Source organism: Cyprinodon variegatus, unplaced genomic scaffold, assembly GCF_000732505.1.
Source record: "Cyprinodon variegatus isolate N-32 unplaced genomic scaffold, C_variegatus-1.0 Scaffold149, whole genome shotgun sequence".
Taxonomy (NCBI): domain Eukaryota; kingdom Metazoa; phylum Chordata; class Actinopteri; order Cyprinodontiformes; family Cyprinodontidae; genus Cyprinodon; species Cyprinodon variegatus.
In genome coordinates, this window is record NW_015150602.1 from 1176730 (window position 1) to 1202534 (window position 25805).

Genomic DNA, 25805 nt, shown 5'->3' on the forward strand with positions numbered 1-25805 from the left:
TTTTGGTAAATCAGGAAAAGCAGTGATGAAATAAAGACTCATGTAATCGTGTTATGATTCTAGAATCCTGCAGACGGGGAAAAAGTTGGCAAAGACTCCCAGTCAGACATCGATAACAGGAACCAGTGTTTTTACTGCAACCAGCTGTTTGGGAACGGAAACGCGCTGCGACGGCACTGCAAGCAAGCTCATGGCAAGGACCGCTGCTACGTCTGCAGCTTCTGCAAAAAGGCTTTCAAGCGAGCGACGCACCTCAAGGTTAGAGCTGCAAAGCGTATTCCAGCTGTTTAAAGTCAAGCACAGCTTTGGCGTAATGATAATTATCCTGCCAGTATGGGTGATCTCATGACGGAGGAGTGGGGAAGAAATGTTCTAACCTCTGACAAATCTGGGATTCACTGCTTTCTTAAAGTGTCTCTTGATGACAAAACACTGAACACAAGTAGGTTTTTGCTGCACAGTTATGATAAATGCATCGCTCTTCTCCTTTTCTTCAACCCCTCTCATGTGGTGAAGGACATAAGAGCCTGGAAGGAGGAGGGTGCAGCTTAAAGTTCAAGCTCTTTCCCTCCCACATGTCACTTTTCTACACAAAGAGCTACAATGCTCCCAGTTTCTGCTTCTGCAAATGTGCTTCAACGGCTGTACTCCTTCCTCACTATGACTAATGGAGCCAGGATTATGGCGAGTGTCGCAGTCATCGACTGAGCCTCCCTCTTCTGCTCCCCCGGCTGCTCATTAGTCTTCATCTAAAACTTGGACGTGGACTTTAGTTTGTTGAAAAGATAAAAAAAAAACACTGGTTCTGGTGGAAAATATTTACTTTTATTAAAAAGCCAGAGAAGGGAAAAATCAATTTCCGTTTGATTTGGAGAAAATTGAAAAATGAACAAGGTATTTATTTGTTACTTGTGGTCATTTTCCACAAGGCAGGCAGCGGAAGATGGATTTTTTAGGTGGGGAATCAGTGGTGCATGCTTTAAACTGTTTCTCTGTGATAGATCGGATCATATCCTCTCAAACAGCTTCGGGCTGTGTAGCGGGTTCCCACATACAGAGCCTCTTTTTTCAGATGTAATGAAAGATTTTAGAAATGTCTCTTTGTCAGAGGATCTCCTTCTATGATTGATGCAGCGTCTGTGCCTGGATGACACCTGTTTTCACTTCTTATACTAATATATAACACATGTAATAGTGTCTCTGATCAGTCCCGTGAACTGGGTCGAGGACGTTTTACAGAATAGGCGCCTGTCCTTAATACTGGAAATGAGGGATTGGGAACATTTTCACAAGTCGATAAAAAGTCTTGTTTTAACAGTGAGGGAAAGGCTGTCCCACGCTGTCACGCTGCCTCCGTAAAAAGCTGAGTGGCAGCAGCAGAGAGGATTTAGCAAATTTAATGGAAGCAGCCCACATCCTTCGCTCTGCTTCTCAGCCCACAAATGCTTTTCTTCCAGAGTGTGGGGTCGTTTTTACAGGTTTTAGAGCAACATAAGATTTATTTCATAGAAGGATTTTTACTAGAGAAAAAAAAGACCAAACACACTCTGTCTGACTCTTGGGCTAAGTGCTCTTTTTTGTCACCGTTGAAAATATCATAAGTGTGCCTTACCTTTATTATTATTATTGAAGTACCATTTTAAGACCACATGCTTAGTGATCTGAGATCTGATCTTCAGCAATCACAGTTGGCCTTTTCTAACATACAGAAAGCTAATCACCACCTCAACGGATGATATGCTTGCTTTTGATTTGAAATCGTTTTGAGTGGATTAGAGTCCTTCAGCTGTATGAGCTGTTCAGGATGCAGCTTGCCTTGCCAGGTGGGTGAGTTTGTCTGTTTCACAGAGAAAATAGAAAAGTGGCAATTGGAAAATATTACATTCATTTATACAGGTCGCACGATCATTTTCTTCAAAATATTTTTTAGAAGAAAAACCAGCTGATTGCAACGACTGATTGACTCTCTGCTATCCCTCGCACTGAGCATGCATGTAGCGACAGTAGAGAGGAAAGCTCCCTTTTTACAGGAAGCAACCTCCAGCACCCATCTGTGGCCAACTGGGTTCAAGGAGACACAAGCATAAAAGGACATAGATTAAATAAGTAATTTGGCGCTGGGCCCCGGCAGAACACTTTGATGCTGTGAATCAACATACACTTGGATGAGTAACCGAGGAAAGAATTAGAGTAGTGTCCCCCCGGAGCCCGGACACTGGTGATGGAATAAGTCAGAGGTTGAGTGGGACTGAGATGGTGCAACGCCTGCGTTGATTGGCTGTAGCTGAATGAGGGACATCGGACGTGGTTCAGGTGAACTGATAAGAGTCTTCCAGATTCAATTTATGCTTAAACTTCATTTCCATGATATTGGTTTCAATAAGGAACATTTTACCAATTAACCTTCTTATAAAGACTCTAAGGCTTCCCTCCCCCATGTGTATTCATATTGTTTTGGTGAAGTTTCATGTTGATTATGTGATATTTCCAGAGATGGCAAAAGTACTCACTTTCCATACTTGAGTAAAAGTACAGATACTTGTGTTAAAAAAATACTCTGGTAAAAGTGGAAGTACTGAATAAACTTCTTTACTCAAGTAAAAGTAACAAAGTACAGGCTTGTAAATTTACTTAAAGTATAAAAGTAAAAGTAGAAACCACTTTTTTCATGCCGTTGCCTATATTTTAAATGGATGTCTGCCAATAGGACTAGTTCTCCGTTGTGTTCATTTTCAATCATGTCGTCGTCCATGCTACTATGCTAACGCCACCGCCACCAAGCTGCAATGATTTGCCGTGAATGAATGCCGCCGAATCTGTCGATTCATCTTGTAGTGGTGCGTCAAATGCAACGTAGATTCCCATCCAATTAGATTGAATTTGGAATTTTGATGACGTGAAAAATAATAACGGTAACTCCATTGAAATGATTTAAACCTAAAGTAACGAGCCAATTTTTTTTAAATGTAAGGAGTAGAAAGTACAGATATTTGTGTAAAAATGTAAGGAGTAGAAGTAAAAGGTCGCCATAAAAATAAGTAGTAAAGTAAAGTAAAAATATCAGAAAAATCTACTTGAGTACAGTAACGAAGTATTTTTACTTCGTTACTTCCCATCTCTGGATATTTCTAACACTACTCTAACACTTTAGCAGAAACCATTTCTTTAGTACAGGGCATCTTTTTTATTTAAAAGACTCCAGGCTGAATTCAGGCAGAAAATATATCACAAGACATAAATGAATGATTTGTTTCTCAGGATCATGAACGAGTGCACCAGCCAGGCCCTTCACCCAGCTCCCAGAAACCCAGAGTCTTCAACTGTTGCTCTTGTGCCAAGGCATTTGCGAAACGCAGCCAGCTGGAGAGACACAACCGAACACACACAGGTGAGATCAAGCTTGGGGTTATTTCTCATGATTCATGTCTATAAAATACACTAATGGCAACAGTGGCTAACAAATGTTACCCCTTAAAGGCCCACCACAGACCTTGTGACCTGAAGATTTGACGCATATGAGTAATGTTAAATGATTCCTCAGGCTAATATACAGAGCTTGACACTATCAATGCCACAAGCGAGGCTCCCCTCTTGAAATACCGACTATTTAAGTTGGGAGAAGATGCACTGTCATTGGCCAGGTCGTGACCTAGAAGAATGTATCACTTTACAGCCATAGGCTCTGATATATTCACGGAGCTAAGGCTATTGCTTTACCATTTGTCCACCTGCTTGACTACTGGTCATGGCTGAGGCAGGGGAAAACTTAGAACCTTTTGAGGAGGCTAAAAAGAGAAAACGTGAAAGAGATTGTGCCTGAGGAAAAGCAAGAGTCGATCATGGAAAGGAGTTTGTTCATTGGCGCAGGCTGAAAGACGAAGCGAGATGTACAACTGATTCTCTTTTCTCAATTTTATTATTAGACTGGCAAGTTAACTCCTTGCTCCTAGTATAGAGTCATATATCTTTGTTATTTTTTTTTAGGTTTATTAGAAGCAAAATATGGGCAATTACAAGTCTAGCTTCCCTAGTGCCAAAAGTTACACAGTATGCCTTTAAGAATCATCAAATACTAATTAGTGTTGGCAAAGTTGTTTTTTGTAAATGGACAGAAATGGCAATTGGTCCTTCAGGACATAAAAAAAATATTACAGATACAGGGCTTGTAAACATTTTACTCCGATACCTCTGAATAAAACAATAGTTCTACCTGTTTTGTTTTTTCCAGTAAAATAAGATTAGAACATTGAAGGTTTATTGTGACCTAATAAACACCCAATAGTGGTCAGTTACAAAAGTTTGAAAAAATTTTAAATTACAGGGAAAAAAAGTCAGAATTGGCTTTTTAAAGGCTATCGACAGGCAGGAAAACTTGTTATTGTATCAAACTAGGTGTTCTGTGAACACCTCAGAGGTTTGTTGGAGAATATTAGAAAACTTCACGCTATGGGGATGTTTTTCTCCGGTCAGGACAAAGAGCCTAAAAGACTTGATAAGAAGAAAGATGGAGTTTAACAGCTCAGTCCTGGAAGAAGAAAAGCTGTTAGACCTGAAACAGAGCAGATGTTCATCTTCAAACAGGAAGACTACATGGAACCATAATAGAGCGGTTTAAATCAGAGTAGAACAGAGCAAAGCCTGAAGCCGACTGACAATATGTGACAAAACTTAAACTCATTATCATGTCAATAGATGCTTTCCAATTATTTTCATTTTTGAAAAGGAGGATGGCCTTTAAAGTTTGTTGTCGTAACTTGAAAACTACATAAACAGCAAAATGTGAAAGAAATATGATTCCAGGCTGTGGTGATGACTCTGACTTTATATTGACAATAATTCCACTTAATTGTTTATTAGAGATGTAGTCAGGGAAACAATCTGGCTGTAGCTTAACCTTCAGAACGTTAGCCTTTAATTGATTTAATGTGCCTCTAATCCTTTTAAAGCCCTTCTGCATTTGAAGAAAGGCTGAAATATCGAAAGCTGTCGATGCTGCCTCGTTGATTGATAGCATATCATTTATTTCAAATTGTTTATGTTAATTTGTTGCTGCAGCAGCTTTTGAAGGGGAATTTAATTGAATTTAGATTTATCTGAATAGGGACAAGTATTTTTCATAAGCTCATTTTACACACTACAACATTTTAGCAAATGCTAATTCTCCACGTCCGTCCCTAGATGGCTCTTTATAAAACAAAATATGCAGTACAGCACGCAATAAAAGGCACAATATGCAAAATCCACAGGTTATCAGTGATTACATGCCTGACCACGGAATAAAGTCTTTGAGTTTTATGTTTAAAAAGGACCCAGTCGGTCTCTCCCTTCAGTTCAGTGGGCAAAGACTTCAGGGCTGACTGACCTAATGTCTGAGCTCCTCTGGTTCTGGAATCCTGGGAGGAACTACTGACTCAGGGACGACCGGTGGGGCTTGAATAATATAAAATATACTGGGGAAGAAGGACAATAGGCTAAATTATTATTACTTGTGAGGAGAACGGACAGGGAGGTGATCAGTTGATTCGATTCAGTTTATTTATATAGTGCCAATTCACAACACATGTCATCTCAAGACCGATCATACAGTCAAATTGATTCAAAGTTTTATTATCCAATGAAAACCGGTTGATTGCATCGACTTATTGACTCGAAGGCAATCCCTCACACTAAGCATGCTTGTAGTGACAGTGGAGAGGAAAAAACTCCCTTTTAACAGGAAGAAAACCTCCAGCAGAACCAGACTCAGTGTAAATGGCCATCTGCAGAGGCCAACTGGGGTTACAGTTACAAACTCCCCCTGCTTTAAAGCACACTTGCCATCCTTCTCTCTCTATTTACAATAGGGAGTCCCTAGTTACAAAAGTTCACGCCGCAACCCTAAAGAAATGTGTGGGGAGTAACTTGCAAGATGATGCACATATACTTATGCAGGCAATGACCTTGAGTTATACACATGAAGGGCATTCAGTTCCTGGCACATCATGACCATGTTTTGCAACTTTCTGCAAAGGAATCTTTAAATTGAGTGTCAAAAGAGAAAAAAGGTCAATACAGGATTACATTAAATAGCTCCAATATTAACCGTTTGACATTTCTCAAACTAATCTAGTGATGTGATCTGATGGGCTTTTAATTCAATATTTTCAAAACTCTGTTATTGATAATCTCTGGTGGCCCAACTGTACATAAACATGCGGTCAGCATGGAATTGCAGGTGGTTCCTGATCATTGACAAAGTGAAAGGTTTTGCTTTAGTAACTCTATATACTGTTTTTATGTGGCGTTCAAATTTAAGCTGGGAGTCTAGATCCAGGCCCAGATATTTGATCTCTCATACCTGTAAGATTTTAAGATCGCTTATATATAGATTTAATTGTTCAGTTATGGGCTTGTTTCTTGAGGTAAAGCAAACAGACTATTTGCATTTAAAGATAGGCCTGCGTTTTGAAACTACGCCACCACTTTCTGTAGGTAATTGGACAGTTTACCAGAAACTGCCTGGACAGTTTTCCCTCGCATGTAAAGCACAGCATCATCAGCATACATCTGAAAACCAGCTGCTGGACATGAATCCGGTGGATAATTGGTTTACAATGAAAATAGCAGAGAATGGAGCCTTGTGGAACTCCTATGTTTATTTTCAGAAGGTTAGAATTCACTTTATTGCTCACTCCACGTGGCTTGCTCCCTTCTAGATATGATTTAAATCACTGTAGAGTTTTTGGAGCAGAATGTTAAGGTTTGCTGTATCAAATGAATTTTTTTAAACCCAAAAAAGTTTTTCCACCATGAATCAATTGTTTTTTTCTGTGGAATACTGAGTGGAAGCCAAATTGCATTTCTGTCCCTAAATAATTAATTAGCCAAATTGGGTTTGTAATCAGCGTTTCCAGCTTTTTAATGGGACTTTATTGACTCAGAAGTGAGGAGACAGCGTTTTTAATAACTCCAAAATTAAACAAGAGCCTTTTTTCTTTTATTTCTTAAAACTCTTCATCTAATTTCCTTTTCTGCCGTAGCAGAAATCTAAAATGTGTTCTGGTTTCAAAGAAAAACTCAACCAGCTCAGTGGCTCTGTAGACGGCGGGGTGGCTGAGTGCAGTGTGGTCAGTGAAGATTGATTTCTGTCTCATTACCTGCTTCACTCCCAGGCGACACCAAACAGAGAGGACTTGATTTGTAGCTTCATCTCCTCTGATGGACTCGGCCGCAGAGCGCCTCGGTCCGTGTGTTTCCTCACTGGGGGCAGCAACAGGATTCTGTGCTGCTGCTGCGGCTCTACCAGTTTCCAAATGCTCAACTTTGATTATATATAACAAATCATTACTAGATTCAAACTGAACCTTATAGAGAGATGAGCTGAGAAAAAAAAAATAAAAAAGGTGTAATTACAAATCTGTCAGCGGCTAAGAAAGGATGAACTTCACCTATTTGAGGGTGCTTGAGAAGAGAGGGGCAAGGAGAGGGTGGTCCTGACTAATCATCTCATTTATGTAATGCTTGGTTTGTATGAGAACTCATATTGAGCAATGTTGACATGTGTAATAGAATAGAAAATATGAGTGTCTGCTGTCCTTGCTGTAATCTATGGATGGATGATTGCTAAGAGCTGGACACTGATTAGCAGTAAAATATGTAAAGCAGATGATTGGTGCTTTCATTTTTCCTTACAGGAATTACCAGCTGTCAGATAAAACAACATTATAGTTTGTGTTGTTATTTTCTGAGCCTCTGCAGCCAAGTGGTCTAAAATGATCTAGGAAGTAACTTGCAAATGTGATTACTTTTTTTTTTTTTTTTTTTTTTTTTTTACTTTTGCTGCTCAAGCAGCTTCACACACAAAGGGAGCTTTAACCTTGTTAAACCTCCTTTATTATCATCCTCACTGTCCAGGTAGCAAGATTAAGCTACCATGTTATCCACTTTCCAGGAGTTTTAGTTTATTTATTTGATTGTTTTAATGATTTTATTCTAGTGAAGAACAACTTTTAATGAGCAGCTCTTCACTTGTAAACATTTGCTTATTGCAGAAGTTCATTAAACGCCTATGGCATCTGATGGTGTGTTCTCTGGACTTTCCCATTTTCAACAATGTCATCAGAAAGTTTATTATCTAGCGCTGGAATGATTATTTTACTTAGAAGTTAATTAATTAATAGTTGTTTCAATCAATCTGACAGGGAATCATGTACTTTAACAGAGTTTAAACAGTTGAGCTAAAAGGATGCCGTTTGAGGGTTACGGTAGAGCACATTTACGAACAAGGACGTTTTATTTATTCTTAAATACTTTATATATATTCAGCTTTTCATAGGACTAACTCTGTCGTCTCTTTCATCCCTTTTGACCTGAAAAACCGGTTCAGAGCTCATCTAATGGTTCCATATTTTTATACTTAAGGGGAATAAATCTGAATAAATATCTCATAACTGACTTTACACCCCCCCACTAAAAAAAAAGTTAATATTCCTACTGTTCATTTTAAATTTGTTAAATGGAAAACCTTGTTTTTCTCCTAGTTAGAGATATTATCAGATCCTATTGCATGAATTAAAAGATGCCAAACATTTTCTGTCCGTCTGCGGAGCGGTTCACGTCACTGCTGTTCCTCTGTGCACCATCAAGGTCAATAAACAGCAGATGTTTGATATTCATTGTTATATATAAATCAGTGCCTTTGTTAAGCTTAGCAACAGGAGTACTTTAGTTAAACAATGATAAAAGACATGGCAACATTAATAGAAACAAACAGGCAGGTATTTCATGGAAAAATGTTTCAATATATATTTTATTTTGATTTGTAAGCAATAGTAAATATGGCTTCTATCTATGCAGGCAGACAGCTGGATTATCAGGGAAGGAGCTACTGACTAATTAGGATTCTTATTGGTAACAAGCTGTCTTTAGTGACTGATGGACGACTGATTTTTACTGACTGCTGAGATTTTCAAACAATTCTTAGCATTATGAAAACGTCTGAGGTTTTAAAAGAGAAATGGAGACTGATTTCTCCAATAGCTGCCTTCAAGCTGCCACATTTCAAAATTAGCAGCTTATTTTGACCCAAATGCAAACAATCATATCTCCATCGGGGACCTTTTTAATGAGCTATAAAAATGATGCTGCTGCATGTTGATTTGCTGTCTGTGATTTGCTGCAGGCGAGCGTCCCTTTAAGTGCAACCAGTGCGAGAAGGCCTTCAACCAGAAGAGCGCTCTGCAGGTCCATATGGTCAAGCACACTGGGAGGAAGCCCTTTAAGTGTGAGGTGTGCAGCATCAGCTTCACCCAGAAGAGCAACATGAAATACCACATGAAGAGATCCCACGGCTATGGTGAGCTCACAAACAAGCACTCCTGAATGCTGCTTAGACTTAGACAACTGTTATTGTCATGTTGTATACACAGAGTGTATGCATGCCAACATTTCATTTAGTACAGCTTTTCAGACATAAATTAACATTTCCATTCCATAAAGTGCAGCAGAGATCAAATGTAAACATTGTGGGAGTAAAAAACATGGGCCAAAAAATGCATTTATATGGAAGTTCAGAGCATTAAAATATATGGTGCAAATATGCAATATTTTTGGTTTGGTGTTATCAGTGTGATGCTACGTTCACACCAAAAGCAGCAGAGGCAGCAGAAGCAGCTACTTTATATGCTAAGTCAATGGTTGACGCGCATCAAGGCGCAGCAAAACATCCCGCAACGCGTTTTGAGCAAACGCAGCAGCTGCATGAGTTTGAAAAACTGAACTTTTTCTGCGCAATGCGGCAAATCAAAGAATCACAGAAGCTGATGTGGGAGCTGGCAGAAGCGAGACACATCGCTGTTGATACGGATCACTATGATCACTCCTCTAAAACAGGTTATTAACTCCTAAATTTACTTAAAATGCAAAAATCTGCCAGCAAAATATGTTCGATATTATTATCCTGGTGTCTGCAGTTTGGATTACATACATGAAAAACGCCTTCCAGCCGCCGTGGAGAACCACAAAGACGACTTGTCCATAGGCTGCTGTTGAATGGGATTCCTAGTGACAGCGCACCGCCGGAATGTGGGGGTCTGAGCAGCTACGACAGAGAAATAATATTTGAAGGCAGGATGATAATCCGGATGAACTGACTGCACAGATGAAGTTTTCAGGTGGTCTTTCTCACTTCAAAATAGATTAAAACTACTTTTTACCCATTGATCACAGCAAATATAGCTGCCCTTGTTACAGACAAAGAAAGGATAGGGTACTGTAGCTCCGCCCAACGCGCATCAGACCCCCTTTTTCCACCGCGCAGACAGAGCAGCAGAGATGCTTCAACCGCGCATCAGAACTAAACTTATATAAGCATAAAAAATGAAGCATCCTGTGTGTTTTTGCAGCTCTTGCTGCTTTAGGTCTGAATGTACTATGATGCAGAGTTTGTGACATGATTTAGATTTTTTTGCTGTGGTCGAATAAACGGGGAATATGATTCTTTTCTTGTTCTTAACTAATAAACAGTTTTTAGTTTTTGCATGTTTTGGCGTTCATCCTGCTTTCTGATATTCCTGCCTTGTTTGCATTAAACATTAAAAGTGCCTTTTTAGCCCTTTAGGTCAAGGAGTGGAAAACTGAGTGCGGTTGTTTTTTTTTTCAAAGGCAACCCTCATAGACATTCCCCTCAGAGCTTCTCTATAAATCACAGAAAGTTGTGCTGGCAGACGGGTTAACACCCTGCTCATTTTAAACCTCCTTTTCTGTCAAGACAGGCACTCAGTGAATGATAATCATATATTTTTTTACCTTTTTCTGATGGTGTAACCATTTAGGTTAAGGCTGCGGATAACCTTTTGATAACTCTGGTACACATGATCATCAAACCCATGTAAGCATTCGGCCTTGGAGTCTGACAGCCGCTTATCGAAGATGACTGGTGGTGGCGAGCGGTGCTGAGATATCCGTTCTATTTAAAGAGTAACCTGACGAAGTCCTTGGTTCAGAGGCTCTGAGCAGAAAAGGGGCGGACAATTCAACATGTCAAGTTAGAGCTGCAGTTCTTTAAAGTGTCAAAGATAATAAGGGACAGGCTCCTCAAGGATTAAAAGATGCCGCTTTCAATTTTTCCAGGTATTTCACGGTCACACACAGAGGAGTAGAAGAGGTAAATGATAGTGAGGAGCCTTAAACTTTTAATTCACGGATTATGACGATCTTCTGTTTTTGTTTTTCTTTTCTTCACTTTTATACAGAAAAATAAGTAGTAAAAAATGTCTTGTTTATGCAGGTAGACAGCATGTACTAAGGCTTAGACTATTTAATAAAGCAAATAAGAAACTGTTAAATTATTAAATTGGTAAAAAAAGCAATGAAATATTATAAAATAGTCTCATATTTGACCATTTTCTAAGATTGTTCACCGATAATAAAAAAAACGGCTTGTTCCGCTCTTTCTCCACCTCTTTCTACCCTCCTCAGACATCTGATTAATGTCTGTGATTAGAAGAACAGCCTAATTAAAAGATCACATATTTAATTAGAGAACATGGATATCAGTTATATAGTAGCATAGCACAGTTTTACAAACACCTCTATGGAACATTCAGCCTTTAACAAAATGAGTCAGATATTGAGTAGTTACAGGAGCTGACATTAACAATTATATAATAGCCCTCGCCAGCAGCAATAAGAATACAGGGTTCCTACAGCATAAGGCAAGTTAAATTCAAGACCTTTTAAGACTTTTTAAGGACCCGCGGGAACCCTGACATTTGATCACTGCTGCACTTTATTGAATGAAAATGTTCATTGAGTGCCTGAGAGCTGTACTAAACAAAATGTAGTTTTATATACACTCTGTGTATACAAAATGTCAATAAAAGTTGTCTAAGTCTAAATATGATTGCCAGAAAAGACACTGACTTCAGCATTCGTGGTTTTTTTTCCCGCTATTAAACATCAAGCTGCTGATTGCAAGCTTTGATCAAAGAATTTCGGGCCAATTTGACTTTTTATAGCATATTTTCAGCCAAACTTTATTGCCAGAAAAGAAAATGGCTGCAACATTTATTCTTAGGATATGAGAAAAGTTGCTGAAACCAGCGGAAGTGTTGGCCTAGTGAGTAGGGCAGTTTTCTTCTGCTCTGAGAAGGTTGCAAGCATCCGGTTCGATCCCCACAGCCTCCACTCTGGGTCTCTGAGCAAGACCCTTAACCCTACGCTGTACTCGGGCGCCGCACAATGGCAGCCCACTGCTCCCCAAGGGGATGGATTAAATGCAGAGGGTGAATGTCTCCAATGTGAGATCAACAAAGTTCTAATAATTATTAACCAGCTCTGGTTCATGTGAAAAGCTTGTTTTTGCTACAGATCAGTTTTTCCCAACCTTTTTTTGACTTGGGTACCATTTAGGGCCATTTGTCCCCTCTCAGTCAAAAGTATTGATCGTCCAAAAGTGGAACGTACAATAACTAATCATAAAATAAAGACTATTTTACCTAATCCTTTAATTTAATTCTTATCATTGTATTCTTTCCATTCAATATAAAAAAACAACATAAATATGTTACCTGGAAGTTAGTAAAGAATCCAAATGAATACAAAATAAAATCCTAATATAAACCTAGCATGGCATAGACAATTGACGTTTACAGTTTGAAAAACATCTGCTGGCTTCTGATGATTTCCTTCGGTGTCAGTACGAATTTGAAGAATAGCTAACCAATGAACCCAATTACACTAGTTTTCATTAGATGTGGATGGAGCCAATGATCTGCATTGGATGGAGCACATGAAATAAATATTTATAAACATTAAACCGAAGCCAAGAGTAACGAGTAACGTTTCTTTAAAAAATGCAAGGAATAGAAAGTACAGATACTTATGTGAAAATGTAATGAGTAGAAGTAGGAAGAAAAATAAGTAATGGAGTAAAGTATAGATACCTAAAAAGTGTAGTTAAGAACAGTTGTGTCAATTAATGAAGTATATGAACTTCGTAACTTGACACCTCGGCGTAGAGCTGTTGTATAGCATTCCTTCCACTGCTCCTCTTCTTTGACGCACAGCTCAAATTGTACTCGTCTATTAGATCACTGTCTTTAAATGCTAAATAACTTGCCAGGCTGTGTGCTCAGAGGTGTATTAGATGGCTGCAGGACAGTTGGGAGCTATGGTGACAAGACGTGCACAGCCAATCAAATTGCAGAGAGGTTAAAGTGTTCGACTGAGGTGAAGCCATACATGTTTATTGCATCTCAGGTTGAAGAATTGCTTAAATGTAGAAACACAGTGTTTACGTATGCTTCATTAAAAAAGATTATGAATCCTTACTGAAGTAAAACAGAAAACAGTGTCTCCTGTATTGTTCTCAGCCAGTGAAAGGAAAGGGATGTTTATTTTTACGTTTCATTTTGCGGCTCAGATGTACATGCGGTTTTGCTCTGAGGGCTTCCAGCGGTGTCGGTATATTGATGTGATCTATCTGTTTTTAGATGTAGATAACCACAAAATCTCTTCCTTGTTTCTGTCATGAAAGCCTGGCTGCTTGCTCGTGATGCCATGGAACATTTCTCTTCAGTATTTGTTTACAAGAGAGGCTTGACACAGTGGGAGGCCTAAGTAGGAGGAAATGAATGCCTCATCCAGCAATAAAAACTGTACATGTTGAGCAGCAGGGTAACCCCCCAGAAACCACCCTGTGGATATTTTCCATCCTTATATATAGGATATATTTGAACCATTTTCTGTTGGCCTGATCTTTGTTTCTTTTTAACAAATATCAGCATAAAACATTTTAGCTTATGTAGCCGGATTGATCATCCTTAATGTCACTTAGACCGTCGTTGTTGCTGGGCTGAGCTGAAGGACTGCTTCGTAATAATCTCGTGACCCTCTGCTTACAAACAAAATCAAATTCTCCCTTAAATTACTTTTGCTCCCAATCTTCTCTAAAGTGATAATTCCCTGAAATAAGCTGAAACTAACAGAAGTAATTGGAAGACCTGCTGCTTTCTTTTGTTTTTCGTTCCGTCTGTAAATTTTCCTCTGTTTCATTTTAAGACCATTAAAGTGTTTTGATATGTGCCATTCTGACTTAGATTTGCACATTGTTTAATTGAGACATTTCACAGCTGGACTCTGCTGGACTTCTACAGAAAACCACCCTAGTTTGCTCACTCGTTTCTTTTTAGCTCTCTATTTTATGAACTATTATTTTTTTTTAACATCCAGATAGTTTAGAGCAAAAATATTTATCTGAGACCACATGAAAATGCTTTACTTGATAATACTAATGAAAATAAATACATAGCTTGTATGTAAGTTGGAGCTGATGATGGTAAATCAGTGCTTTTCCTTTTTGTTGTTTTGCACCTTTTTTGTCTCTTATTCTTCTACAAATAGGACAACATTCAGGCCAGCATCTGTTTAAAGCTAAGCTCTCAGGTATAAAGAGAAAAAGTAGAATTTGCTGTTACTCTAACAAGGTTTATGTGTTGATTTCAGAGTTTTGTTAAAATAAATACTGTGGCTAACCGGAGCAAAGAGGAAGTCATATTGTTCATTTGCCCAAACTTGGTAATTACAGTCTAACTCCTAACAGCAACAGTGCATGATCTGAGACACTGTTCGACATTTTAGCAGCTTGAGGGAGAGAACTGCACGTCTGTCTCCTGATTTTTCATTTGTTGCTACAGTAACATTAACCTTCAACACAGCTCTTCACGGAGTCTAACAATATTAACTACGTTCCTCCATCCACACTGAAACAGATTCCAGACAAAGGGTAGAAGCATGCTCATTATTATCCTCTGCAGAACTTAAACAAAGCAGCAGATAAAGTCCATGTTTGATATCCACAATATCAGCAGGATGTCTTTACTGGCCTTGATTAGTGGTGAAATGGAAGCTGCTATGTTTTTCAAACAGCATGAGACGTTGGTGTTAGCTTACACAAAAAAGCAAAAGAACATATAAAACTGTCGTGTCAAAAGCGATTTCACAGTACCTCACTTTTGTGCTGGTGCAGCGAGGAAAAAATGGGCATAAAGGAGCAAAAGCAGCCCTGCTTTCAAACAGAACTAGGGCGTTCAGTAGGGCTGCAACTAATGATTATTTCGCTAATCGATTATTTTATGATTTTATAATCGGATAGCCAAAGATTCTTTAATGAAGGCTTTACAACATTAAACTAAAAAATTTTACAGTTGAGGAGTTCTGGATAGAGCATATTGACAGATTATAATTTTTTTTATCTTAAATGCAAAATGTTTATATATGTTATATGCTCTAAATAGGTTGCTCTGTCAGCTAAAGGTACGTTTTAGAGTCACTACACTTCAGTTAACAATTAATCGATTACTAAATTGGTTGACGATTATTTCAATAATCGCTTAATCAAGATTTATTTGATTTTTTTCAGCCCTAGCGTTGGGCGACAGTGGCGTTAGATGTAGGAGTTTGACCTGAAATTGAAGGATTGACGGTTCAAGCTCTGGCTCCGACTTTCATTGTCGTTGTGTCTTTGGGCAAGATACTTCACCTGCATTGTCTACTGATGGTGGTCAGAGGGCCCGGTGGCGCCAGTGTACAGCAGCCCCGCTTCTGTCAGTGAGCCCCAGGGCAGCTGTGGCTACAATGTAGCTTGCCACCATCAGTGTGTGTGTGTGTGTGCATGAATGGGTGAATGGATGTAGTGTAAAGCGCTTTGGTCAAGTTACCTGACTTGAAAAAAGGCGCTGTATAAGTATATGCCATTTACCATTAGCGTTCACTAAAAAGTCGACTACTTAACTTTATTAAGCAAAGTCGGATCATATTTGGACAATTGTAAAGCTGCCCCCCAGCGGATGTGCGTGGCGATGTGCGTACGCCATGCAAACCTCGTCTCTCACTGGCTTATTCTATGGGCTTAGTATAGCAAAGCTGGATTAGGACTTCATGATATAACCAAGTCAGTAAATACAGCAGGAGAAAATTTTAGTCATCCGTTGTGATGACATCATAGGACGAGGCAAGTTTACCTTTTACTGTTGACCTGGAATAACGGGTCATTAATGCTCTGATTCAAGGCCCCGTATGACTGATCAAGCTCAACAGCCCTATAACGCACCTGATTCTTCTCCCCAGCTCCCAGAGGGAACGGCTGCTTTCTTCTTTCAAAGGCCTTTTTGCTGTGAAGTGAAGCTGATGTGACTTTGCTTGGAACTTTAATTTTGTTTCTTCTCTACAAAGGATGGTGTTTGAATCACATTGTGACATGTCAGAATACACACAGGAGGCTCTGGGACTATCCCAGACTGTCCCTCTCCCTCCACAAGCCAAGCTCTGCTCTCTGCTGATTTCTCCTGATAATACTGTCATGAAATATTTTCTGCAAAAATGCAATACTTCTCTCTTCTTTATTAAGATTAATTCCCTCTGACCATTTTTAGTGTTAAACAAACCAAAGTATTCCCTGGTTACATATATGCATCCAGTCCTTTGCTAAATTATTCATACACTTTGTCAAATCAAGATGTGTAAAGAAAGTTGTGAAATGTTTTTTTGGTTGTCCTTATTGCATTTGTGTTTCATCTCTTCAGATCCACTTTTCTTTGCAAATACAGATATGATTCTTTTGCATGTATCTATCCGTTTTATATCTAGAGAGCTAGTTATTTAATTAGATTAGACATAGCATTTGCATCTTTATAACCTGCAAACTTTCAGTTTATTTTAGTTCTGAACTTGGCTGGGCTATCATAATGCCTGGTTCTTCATAACTCCGCTTTAAAACCTTGCTTTTAAGCCATGCTACTGTAGCACTGGCTGTACTTCTATAGCCAACAGCCCAACGGGAGATTATTCTCTGCTGCAGTCTAGAGTTTGAGTTTTATTGGAAGGATCCCCATTAGCTACAGCTATACTGCAGCTATTCTTTCTGGGGTCCTGAAAAATATATATTTTAAAAACAAAACAAAGAATACAACAAATAAATGAAAGGAAAAGAAAATACATATACAGTATATACACATTTCAACATACACATGTGCCCTCATGCGGGCATAAAAATATACACATAAAAACACATTCTACACTTACACCTGTAAACAGTCTTCTGCAGCATCTCTTTTTTCATCATCTTTTTCTTGTTTTCTATGATTGCCTTCCCTCCATCTACTTTTCCAACAACTTCTATTTGTCTCACTGCTGAACAAAGCTAACTTAGTATATCAAGGTCACAGTTGTATTTCACTTTGTTCAGGGTTTGAACACACGTCGTCATAAAATAAAGAACCGGTATTTACGGAGTCTTTAATTGATGACAATATACATTCATTTTGACGTTCAAATTTCCATTAAATTTTTTGTACACATGAATACAAAGACATACGCTTACACGGCAAAGTAGAAACTTTATACTCATACCTACAACACTACAGGCATGATTACATGATCTATGAGTCCCTTCCCATGGGCGGTTCTAGACAGGGGCCAATGGGGGCCAGTGCCCCAGGAGATCATGTCCTGGGCCCGGTTATGGCCACTGTGCTGAAGACATAATACTCAAAGAAATTCTAATGGTGATATGCACCAGAACAGACATGGTTACTGATGGGTCCTTTGGATCTATTTCATTTTTTTTCTTTGCAAATTCTGTTTTACTAATTATTTAAAATCAATAAGGTGATAGCTTCAGTGGGATTGAGATAGGATCCCAGTTTTAAATTATTTTTTTCAATACAAAAAAAAAAAAATTACAGCTAAATTTATAAGTTTTTCTTGAGTTCTATTCAGATTCTATAGAAAACGGTGAAGTCAAAAATGTGTAAAATTCCTAAGTTCTGAATGTATATTGACCTAATAAGACATAGAATTTTAATCAAACCTAATTGAAGAAAAATTTCACTCCATGCAGCTCTCTTAATATATTTGAATCCCTTGCTCTGTTTTTATTTCATGCTTTTCTGGGCCCCCATGAAAACAGATCAAGCTTTTAGTTTCATAAAAAGTCTGCTCTCCCTAAACAAATGCACTACCTAACAGTGCTGTACTTACTGTGGAGATGTACGGCCAGATAGATGCAGGTGATACAAGTCTTAACCAGATTCACAGAAGGAAAAAAAATAGTTTGTCTATACATGTGTCACTGGGAATAAAGTTAAAAGTTTAGACTTTGAAAAGTGCAGAACTGTGGATTGATTCATTTAGGGAAACCTTGAGGCATGTTTGCCGAGTGATTTATTTGCTATTTTTCTTGCAAAAAAAAAACAAAACAAAACACTCAGTTGTAGTTGATAGTTTAAAAGCATCCTGCTCCCCACGGTTTGAATAATATCTCGAAGTCTCCTTGTTAGTGTTGAAATGCAAGCCAAACTTGCTGTGTTTTCTGAGGTTGGTCTCAGTAAAATCAGAATTGGGGCTTTTGTGTCGTGATACAAAGTAGCATGAGGTTAAGTCATTGATTTAATTCAAATGATCAAATTATGGGTTTTAACTAAATAGTTCCTGGGTTTTAAGAGAGGAACTACTGGCCTCCTTCAATATGTTTACAGAATCAGAGCCATCTATTTTGACCAAGACTAAGTTTATTAACAATAACTAATAAAAATCAGCATCGCTGGCTTATAGACTTTAGGTGTGTGTGTATATATATATACACACACACACACAAACACACAACAGTCTGTATTTCTATCCATATAAGGACTTTACATTCTCATATTTTTTTTATTTACTGCATTTTTGCCTAATCCTCACTTTTATCCTAACCATTGTCAGTGTATTCCTAACCCAAAGTTCAACCACACCATACCTCTAACGAAATTTATTTTTGTATACACTCTGGGTGTACAAAATGATAATAAAGTCTGTCTAAGTCTAAACTGACTCTCTAACATTAAAAATTGAGATGCTCCACATTAGGAACAGCCTTCAGACCCTATAAGGCCTGTTGGTCCCCAGGAGTTTAGTAAATATACCAAAAATGGTCCTAAATAACATAAACAATTACACACACACACACACACTCCTTTTCTTGGTAATATGCACAAACATTTTGCTTCCAAGTTCTGCCGTTTTTTCTGTCGTGTCATCGGATGTAGAAGTAGTTCTCCTCCAGTTTTAGTTCAAGAAAACCCCCTTGAGTATAAGTTAAACAAATTAACATGTCTCCCATAACAAAATTAAATAATTTTTCATGTTAGCCTATATTTGAATAAAAATTTGTAAAGGATGGAGCACTTAGTGAAATCAAGAAACATTATTTTTAACTGACTGGCTAAAAACTAAATTATCAAGTGATATAATTTACAATCCTCTGATTGAATCCTATTAAAAGAAGTAATGTAGAACAACAATTCCCTACCTGGTACAATTTTACTCACAATGAACCGAGTCTATAAGTATGCTGTTTATTTTACCAGTACTCCAGATCGAGCAGCTATGCTGTTTATCTTTGTAAGCATGCATTGGTAATACTGATTAATTAAAGTAATAATGAGGTCGCTGAACATAAGGGAAGAAAAGAAAGTACATTTTTCTTTTTAAACTCTACTAAAACACTCCTCTTACATAATAACCAAAATTACTACAAATAAACCACACCAGTCTGGATGGGCCAGAGATGGCTGCATATTAGGCTAATCAGTCTACTCAATCTTCCTGGATTTGTGACTCATACATCCCCTCATTAAAAGCCTGTAATTGTTTGTGATCGTGGCTGTATTTCATTTGATTGCCTACTATTTGGCAGAAAGCCATAAACTCCCCCTAAGAAAAGCAGAGCGATTCATCACTCAAAGTTTTTCATGACCACAGACATGAATGAGAGCAACAGGCCTGTAGTCATTTGAGCTTCTGGTGGTGTATTTATTAGCTGCGGGCTCATACTGAAGATTTTAAAAAAGGGAACCTTACATTGCTTCATAAACCTGTCAAAGATGTGGCTGAAGATGGGGATCACCTAGATACGGAGACGCTATCAAGAGCTCTCTTACCATTTTGACACTGGAAGACCCTTTTAACATCCTCCTCTTTCAACTTGAAAGAGGAAGATAAAAGGGGTACATTGTATTGTTATTAGTTTGAGAATGCAAGTAGACCCTTGTTTGAGTGTAACAGTGCAATGATACTGGTACTCTATTCTATAGAATATATGGTAAAGATCCTTACCAAGGAGTGATGTCATTTACAGCCGTGTTTTCATCCAGTCATACAAATTATGAGAAAACTTTTAAAATGTAAAAAAAAATTGCTAATTTTTCCATCCACTGGAAGAAATTAACAAGTTGCTGTGAAGCATAATGTCGACATATGTTTAGGTAAACTTGGCTGTAATAAACAGGAAGTAGAGTTAACTAGCTAGCACAAACGGCTGTTCAGTAACGGATCAAAATCTGTTGCCATTGGCTGAGTTGTACTTACTTTGTCATGTCGGCTAGTATTAGTGATAGCTCATGTCATCCAGAGATGTCAAAAGAAAGAAAGAAATATCATTCTAGTGCTGCTTTAAGTAAGCCGGTGAGGGAAACAGCTGATCAGTCATGAGCAGTGTTCGGTAAGTTACTTCAACAAAGTAATTATTTATCGTTGCTGGTTACTTCTCCAAAAAAGTAACTGAGTAATACCCCTTTCCTACTGGCCAAAAAAAAACATTTTAAGCCTGGAACAGAGGACTTTTAGTGGCAGTGGGAACAGCTCAATGACACATGTCTTCATGTGTCAAACGACACAGCAAGAAACCCGCGTTAAAAACACCTCCGATTGGCATGCTGGGGGAACACCAGATCCAGGTCAATGACGACACGCAGCGCCAGTCGCTTCTGATCTAACAACCCGAATCAACCTTGTTTAGATTCGATAAACATGTAGCAGCACTGGTGCGAGGGATTTGGAAGGACAAAAGAGCAAAACAATAGAGCACACTGACTATTCCCTGGCTTCCTTAAGGGCCTCCTGTCTGCGGACACCCACAATTTGGGAGAGGTGCAGCAGAGTGTCTGCGGAGGGGGCAGGGACGTCTCTGTGTTCACCATGACACCTATGCAGAGGACCTAATTTCGAAGTATAAATCAGCCTTTAAACTTTGCTCTTCACAGTTTACTTTCCTGATTTCTGTCACACTGGTGGCAGCATCGACCATCAAACACTCGTTAACGCGCCATTTTCAGTGGGAAGAAGGCTTTAATGACTCAGATACTGCTCAATTAATAAAACTCATTACCAACCAAAGTTGCTATGTATTTACTTTTTAAGTTTTAAATTGTCAAAGAATTTGGAAAACTTTCTTGTTATTGGAATTTTACGTTCTACTAGAGCAGGAGTCTGCAACCTTTCATAATCACAGAGCCATTTTGCCCCGAGTCTGACCAAGTAAAAGTTGATTAGAGCTGCAAAGTATGACTTTTTCAAAAAACAACCAATTTTTTGTTGTTAATATCTCGTATAGGCAATTTGTTGTCATCATAAATAACCAACAACTTATGTATTTCTAGCTTTTGAAATATTATTAAAATAAACTCTAATTAAAAGCTAATTAAAAGAAAAATGGCTCTAAAAGCATACTTCTGGTTCTTTTAATGTCCTTCTTATCCATCTTATAAAACCACTAAAGCTTTTAAGGCTGGTATTTATTTTATAGTACATTATTTAGGTTTTTTTAAACATTCTAGTCACAATTAAGAGCTGCTGTAGAGGGTCCAAAGAGCCACATGTGGCTCTGGAGCCGCAGGTTGCAGACCCCTGTACTAGAGGGTCAATTATCGAATATAAGGTGTTGTTAATAATTAAGCAGTGAAGTAATTAAGTAAACTGTTTGCACATCTGATACATCTAAAAATAATCTGCACTATTTTGGTGTGTGTGGTTTTTAACGTGAGTTGCAGCATGATTATGCAGATGTGGTGACATTTTTGTTTATAATAAAATAAAAATAAAATTTTTTTGGAATTTATTTTTTGAACAGTAACAGCCTTCAATTAGCTATAAAATAGGTATAAAGCTGAAAAATAATGTTTTTCAAGCTATTTTACAAAAATAAAAACTATAATCCAGGAGGGAAAAAAACTAGCAGGTGACTACGATCCCAGGATTTTTTATGTGAGAAAACGTAAACCATGCAAGGAAAAACATTATAGCCGTGATAAAGTGGCGAACATGTGTTGATTAAAGGGAGCAGCTGTCAGTCAGTGTTAAGATGATGGACGGAGCTTCTTTAACTTCTAGCTTCTAACAGACGTTTATAAAGCCAATGTTCCTGCACACAGTGATCAATCACAGTCATATTTAGCCTTCAATTAGCTCTTTTTCAGCAGGAACACTGTCATTGAATCAGTGGATCTCTGCCACCATCTCTCCTCTGTGATCATGCTGAAGTTGCACATAGCTGTTGCATGCACCACATGTTCTTACACCAGGAAACTCTAGTCCCTATTTAGACATAGTAAATAACGAATAACGAATCTGTTATAGGTGCAGTAATGACTAACATGTTACTGACTTTTATAAAGTAATTAGTTACAGTGCTAGTTAATGGAAAATTAACATGGTTACTGTAACGCGGGACTTGGTAACGCCAAAAAACTGGTCAGGAGAGGTAAATGTTGGCTACATCAGAACTTATTTGACAAATGGGTTTCCAGTGATGGGAGTAACAGCATTGAAAGTTACTAACGCCGATACCTTTTTTAGTAACAAGTAATCTACCTAATTGCTTTTTCAAAGTAACGTGCCCAACACTCTGGGTTTCTGCCTCCTCTTTAATGCATTTCCTCTGTTGCAAATAATTTAAAAACGTCCGCCAAAACACCCTATTTTGCAAATGATTAAGTTGATTTGATTTTGGCTGCTTTCCATCAAGTTCCACTAATGCAATACTAAAATGCATTTAAAATCATTGGTGGGGGAAGGGCTGATTTTAGAAATTGTTTCCAAACTTCTCAAAGAAGTAGTGTTTTGCTTTTTTTGTTTTGTTTTTATCTCTCTAGTGTTTTTTTCGCCAACTTGATCTGGTTTTGTCTGCTTGTTTCTCACTTTGTTCCATAGAGCCTGTTCACCACTGCAGAATTCCATGTCCTTTGCCTTTAAATTTGATTGAATAAATCAAACAAGGTTTACTGTTGTTTAAAGTGCAAAGTATATTTAACTTGAAAACATACCTTCTCACCAAATCTGATGTATAATTTCACGCTCAGCTAATTAGTTAATCAGAGAGGCTAAAGGTTCAGAAATGTTGCAGCTCGTGTTTTCAAGGCAGGTTTAGATTAGCATCTTAGACTCATCTTCCACATAACAGAAAAAACTGCAGGCTTAGATGTTTTAATGTCTGTAAGTTGGTAGGAGGAGGAGCTAACAGGGATCAGAGTCCCAGCCCTGCATGGGATACAGGACTGTTTGCATCTGCAGAGCTGTAAAAACTGTTATCCAGTGTATGTTTATCTATGGTGGATCAATTAGCATGCTGTTTGTATCTGGGTACTTCATTTGAGAAATTAGTGCTGTTTTATTCCTTAGGGACAATAAGATTCTGTTTGTATTTTCTTTTTTTCTCAGCACCTGTTTTTATTGGACTGGTGACCCAATATCATAAAATGTCTGTTAGTTTCTTTCTATTAACCCGATAAAATAAACCTTCAAAGCATTTAAATTATAAAAAGTGACCATTAAGTTGAACCAAATAATTGATCAAAGCAGAAAACAAAACCTTTTAGAGACTTTTAAAAAGCCAGGAGTTCCTTTTAAGTATTACAGAGCTCTTTTGTAGTATTTTTTTCTTTTATCTGTCGGAGTTATCTGTTTTCATAATCAATTTGCTTGTGCTTTGGTTTTTGTGTTTGTTTCTGTTGCTCTCTCTCTCTCTCTCTCTCTCTCGTCCTCCAGAAATGTGGCAAGTATTAGATTCGGGGTTTCAGATCCGCAGCAAAGAGACAGAACGATAATAAAAGCGACTCCTACTGTGAAATTCAATTCAGTGTGTGGCGAGTAGCATCAGAGAAACAGCATCCCAAGCTCCCAGCCTGAACCAAACTGTTGTTTTATGCTAAGTTATTTTAAGTTGAATGATTCCTGCCATATTTACAACTTGCAATGAGACTGTTTCACATCTATCAACTCATACGCTCAGTTTGCTCTGTGTGTGTTGTTTTCATAGGGAGAGGAGAAAAAAAAGGAAGAATGTGAAATATTAAAACAAATGTTTTAGCAAGGAGAGGAAGATTGCTTTTTGACAGATGCTCTCATTTGCATGATGGCCTCCAGCAAATCTCTTTTAGACCGAGAGCTGCCAGTGCTGCTCTGTGAATGAGTGTTAATGGGCTTCTCCTGCAGCATATAGAGCCCTTTTATTTCCAGTGACTATTTCACTGCAACTGTCATGCAAATTTACTCCCATTTCCCTTTTTTTTTCTTTTTTAAATAGCCCTTACAGGTCAAATCCAAGACGTCTCCCTGGGCCAGGAGGAGCCGGCGCCTCGGGTTGAAGTAACACCTGAGCTGGACCTGGAAGTGGTTCCTGAATCCGCCGGAGACTGGCACAATTGTTCCCCTGACTACTCCCCGCCAGGACTGCCTAGTGTCATGAACTCATGAAGTTTCACAGCTGAGCAGCAAAACTTTGCTGAACTAAGAGTTAGGGGGAAAAAAAAAAGAAAAGCTTCCTGACTTTTTAAATTAGTTCCACTTAGAAGGAAGGCTTCATCCGCCTTCCTGCTGTTTTATCACAATTAGCATTGAAGTAAAGGGAGCGTGCCTCTCCGCTTCTCTGGAAGGGTTTAATGACTTTTATCCGTTTGACTAGTCTGTGATTGTCATCGGCCTCCAGAGAGGTGGGGCTCCATCGGCTCAGGCTTCCCAGGGAGATAACCCCTCAGCTGATGGAAGTCCCTCTGATGCTGACCCTCGACAAGAACAGCCCCGCGGAGAAGCAGAGTCTGGTCCCTCCATTCCCGATCAAACAGACTGAGAGGAGAGGAGAGGACGAGGCCAGCTGCATTAGCTTCAGGAACAGCAGACATGACCAGTTACTGCTGGTTCCAATATATCTGTCACTTATGTTTGACATGTTTATAGTGTAAATATTCCGCCTGGATGTGAGATATCATTTCCAGATTCACTGTAAAAATTGGACTTAAAGAATCTGTGAAGGCACTGATTTGGATTCAGTTACTGAATGAAGATGTTGTTATTTGCTTTTGTATCGTTTGGACTGAAATAAGTTTATTCACTGTAGTTAATTGTGTAAATATTGTTGTCAGAAGGCATATATTTTCTAAAAAAAAAAACACACACTGGGAAACAGATTATTTGGATAAATGTCATTTTGGTAAAAGTAAAGCTAAGATGGTACACTTCTGGGGGTCGTTTTCCAGTTTCATTTCAGTTTCTTTATAAAGTGCCATTTCACAACACGTCATCTCAAGGCACTTTACAGAGACAATACTTTTGCAGTTCTGTTTTCTATGGGTGATTTTAAACTTCAAATTAAAGGAAATTTTTTTATGAATGCAGTGTTTCTTGTTGCTCAAAGGAAAAACAGCAAAATATCTAACTTGAATACAAACAATATTAACATTTGAGTTTAAATTCCTAATTCATTTGAGATCACAAAGGAATTAGGGGGTTTAAGCCAGTAGAGCCGGTGTTCTGTTGGACCAGCATACCCATAGTCAACATGTTAGATTTGCGTTTATCCATTTAATTTTGTACGAAATTTAGACTTTAAACTGCTTCAACAAGCGTGTATCCCTTTAGTCATGTACAAAAAAACTATTTAAGGTCAGATCGCCATACGCTTCAAAATAACACCAAAAAAAAGTAATAAGTCGTTTTTTTGTACATGACTGAAGGTA

General features: G+C 38.3%; 1 protein-coding gene across 3 annotated transcripts in view; it reads left to right on the forward strand.

Annotated features, from left to right (window-relative positions):
- Window positions 1–25439, forward strand: part of znf236 (zinc finger protein 236) — a 107738-nt gene extending 82299 nt beyond the window's left edge. For all 3 annotated transcript variants that reach the window (XM_015377202.1, XM_015377204.1, XM_015377205.1), the window contains exons 29-32: window positions 64–258; window positions 3259–3388; window positions 9161–9334; window positions 24377–25439. In XM_015377202.1, coding sequence (XP_015232688.1) covers window positions 64–258; window positions 3259–3388; window positions 9161–9334; window positions 24377–24546 — 669 coding nt within the window. In that variant the 3' untranslated portion in view covers window positions 24547–25439. The remainder of the gene's footprint in view (window positions 1–63; window positions 259–3258; window positions 3389–9160; window positions 9335–24376) is intronic.
- Window positions 25440–25805: the final 366 nt, after the last annotated feature.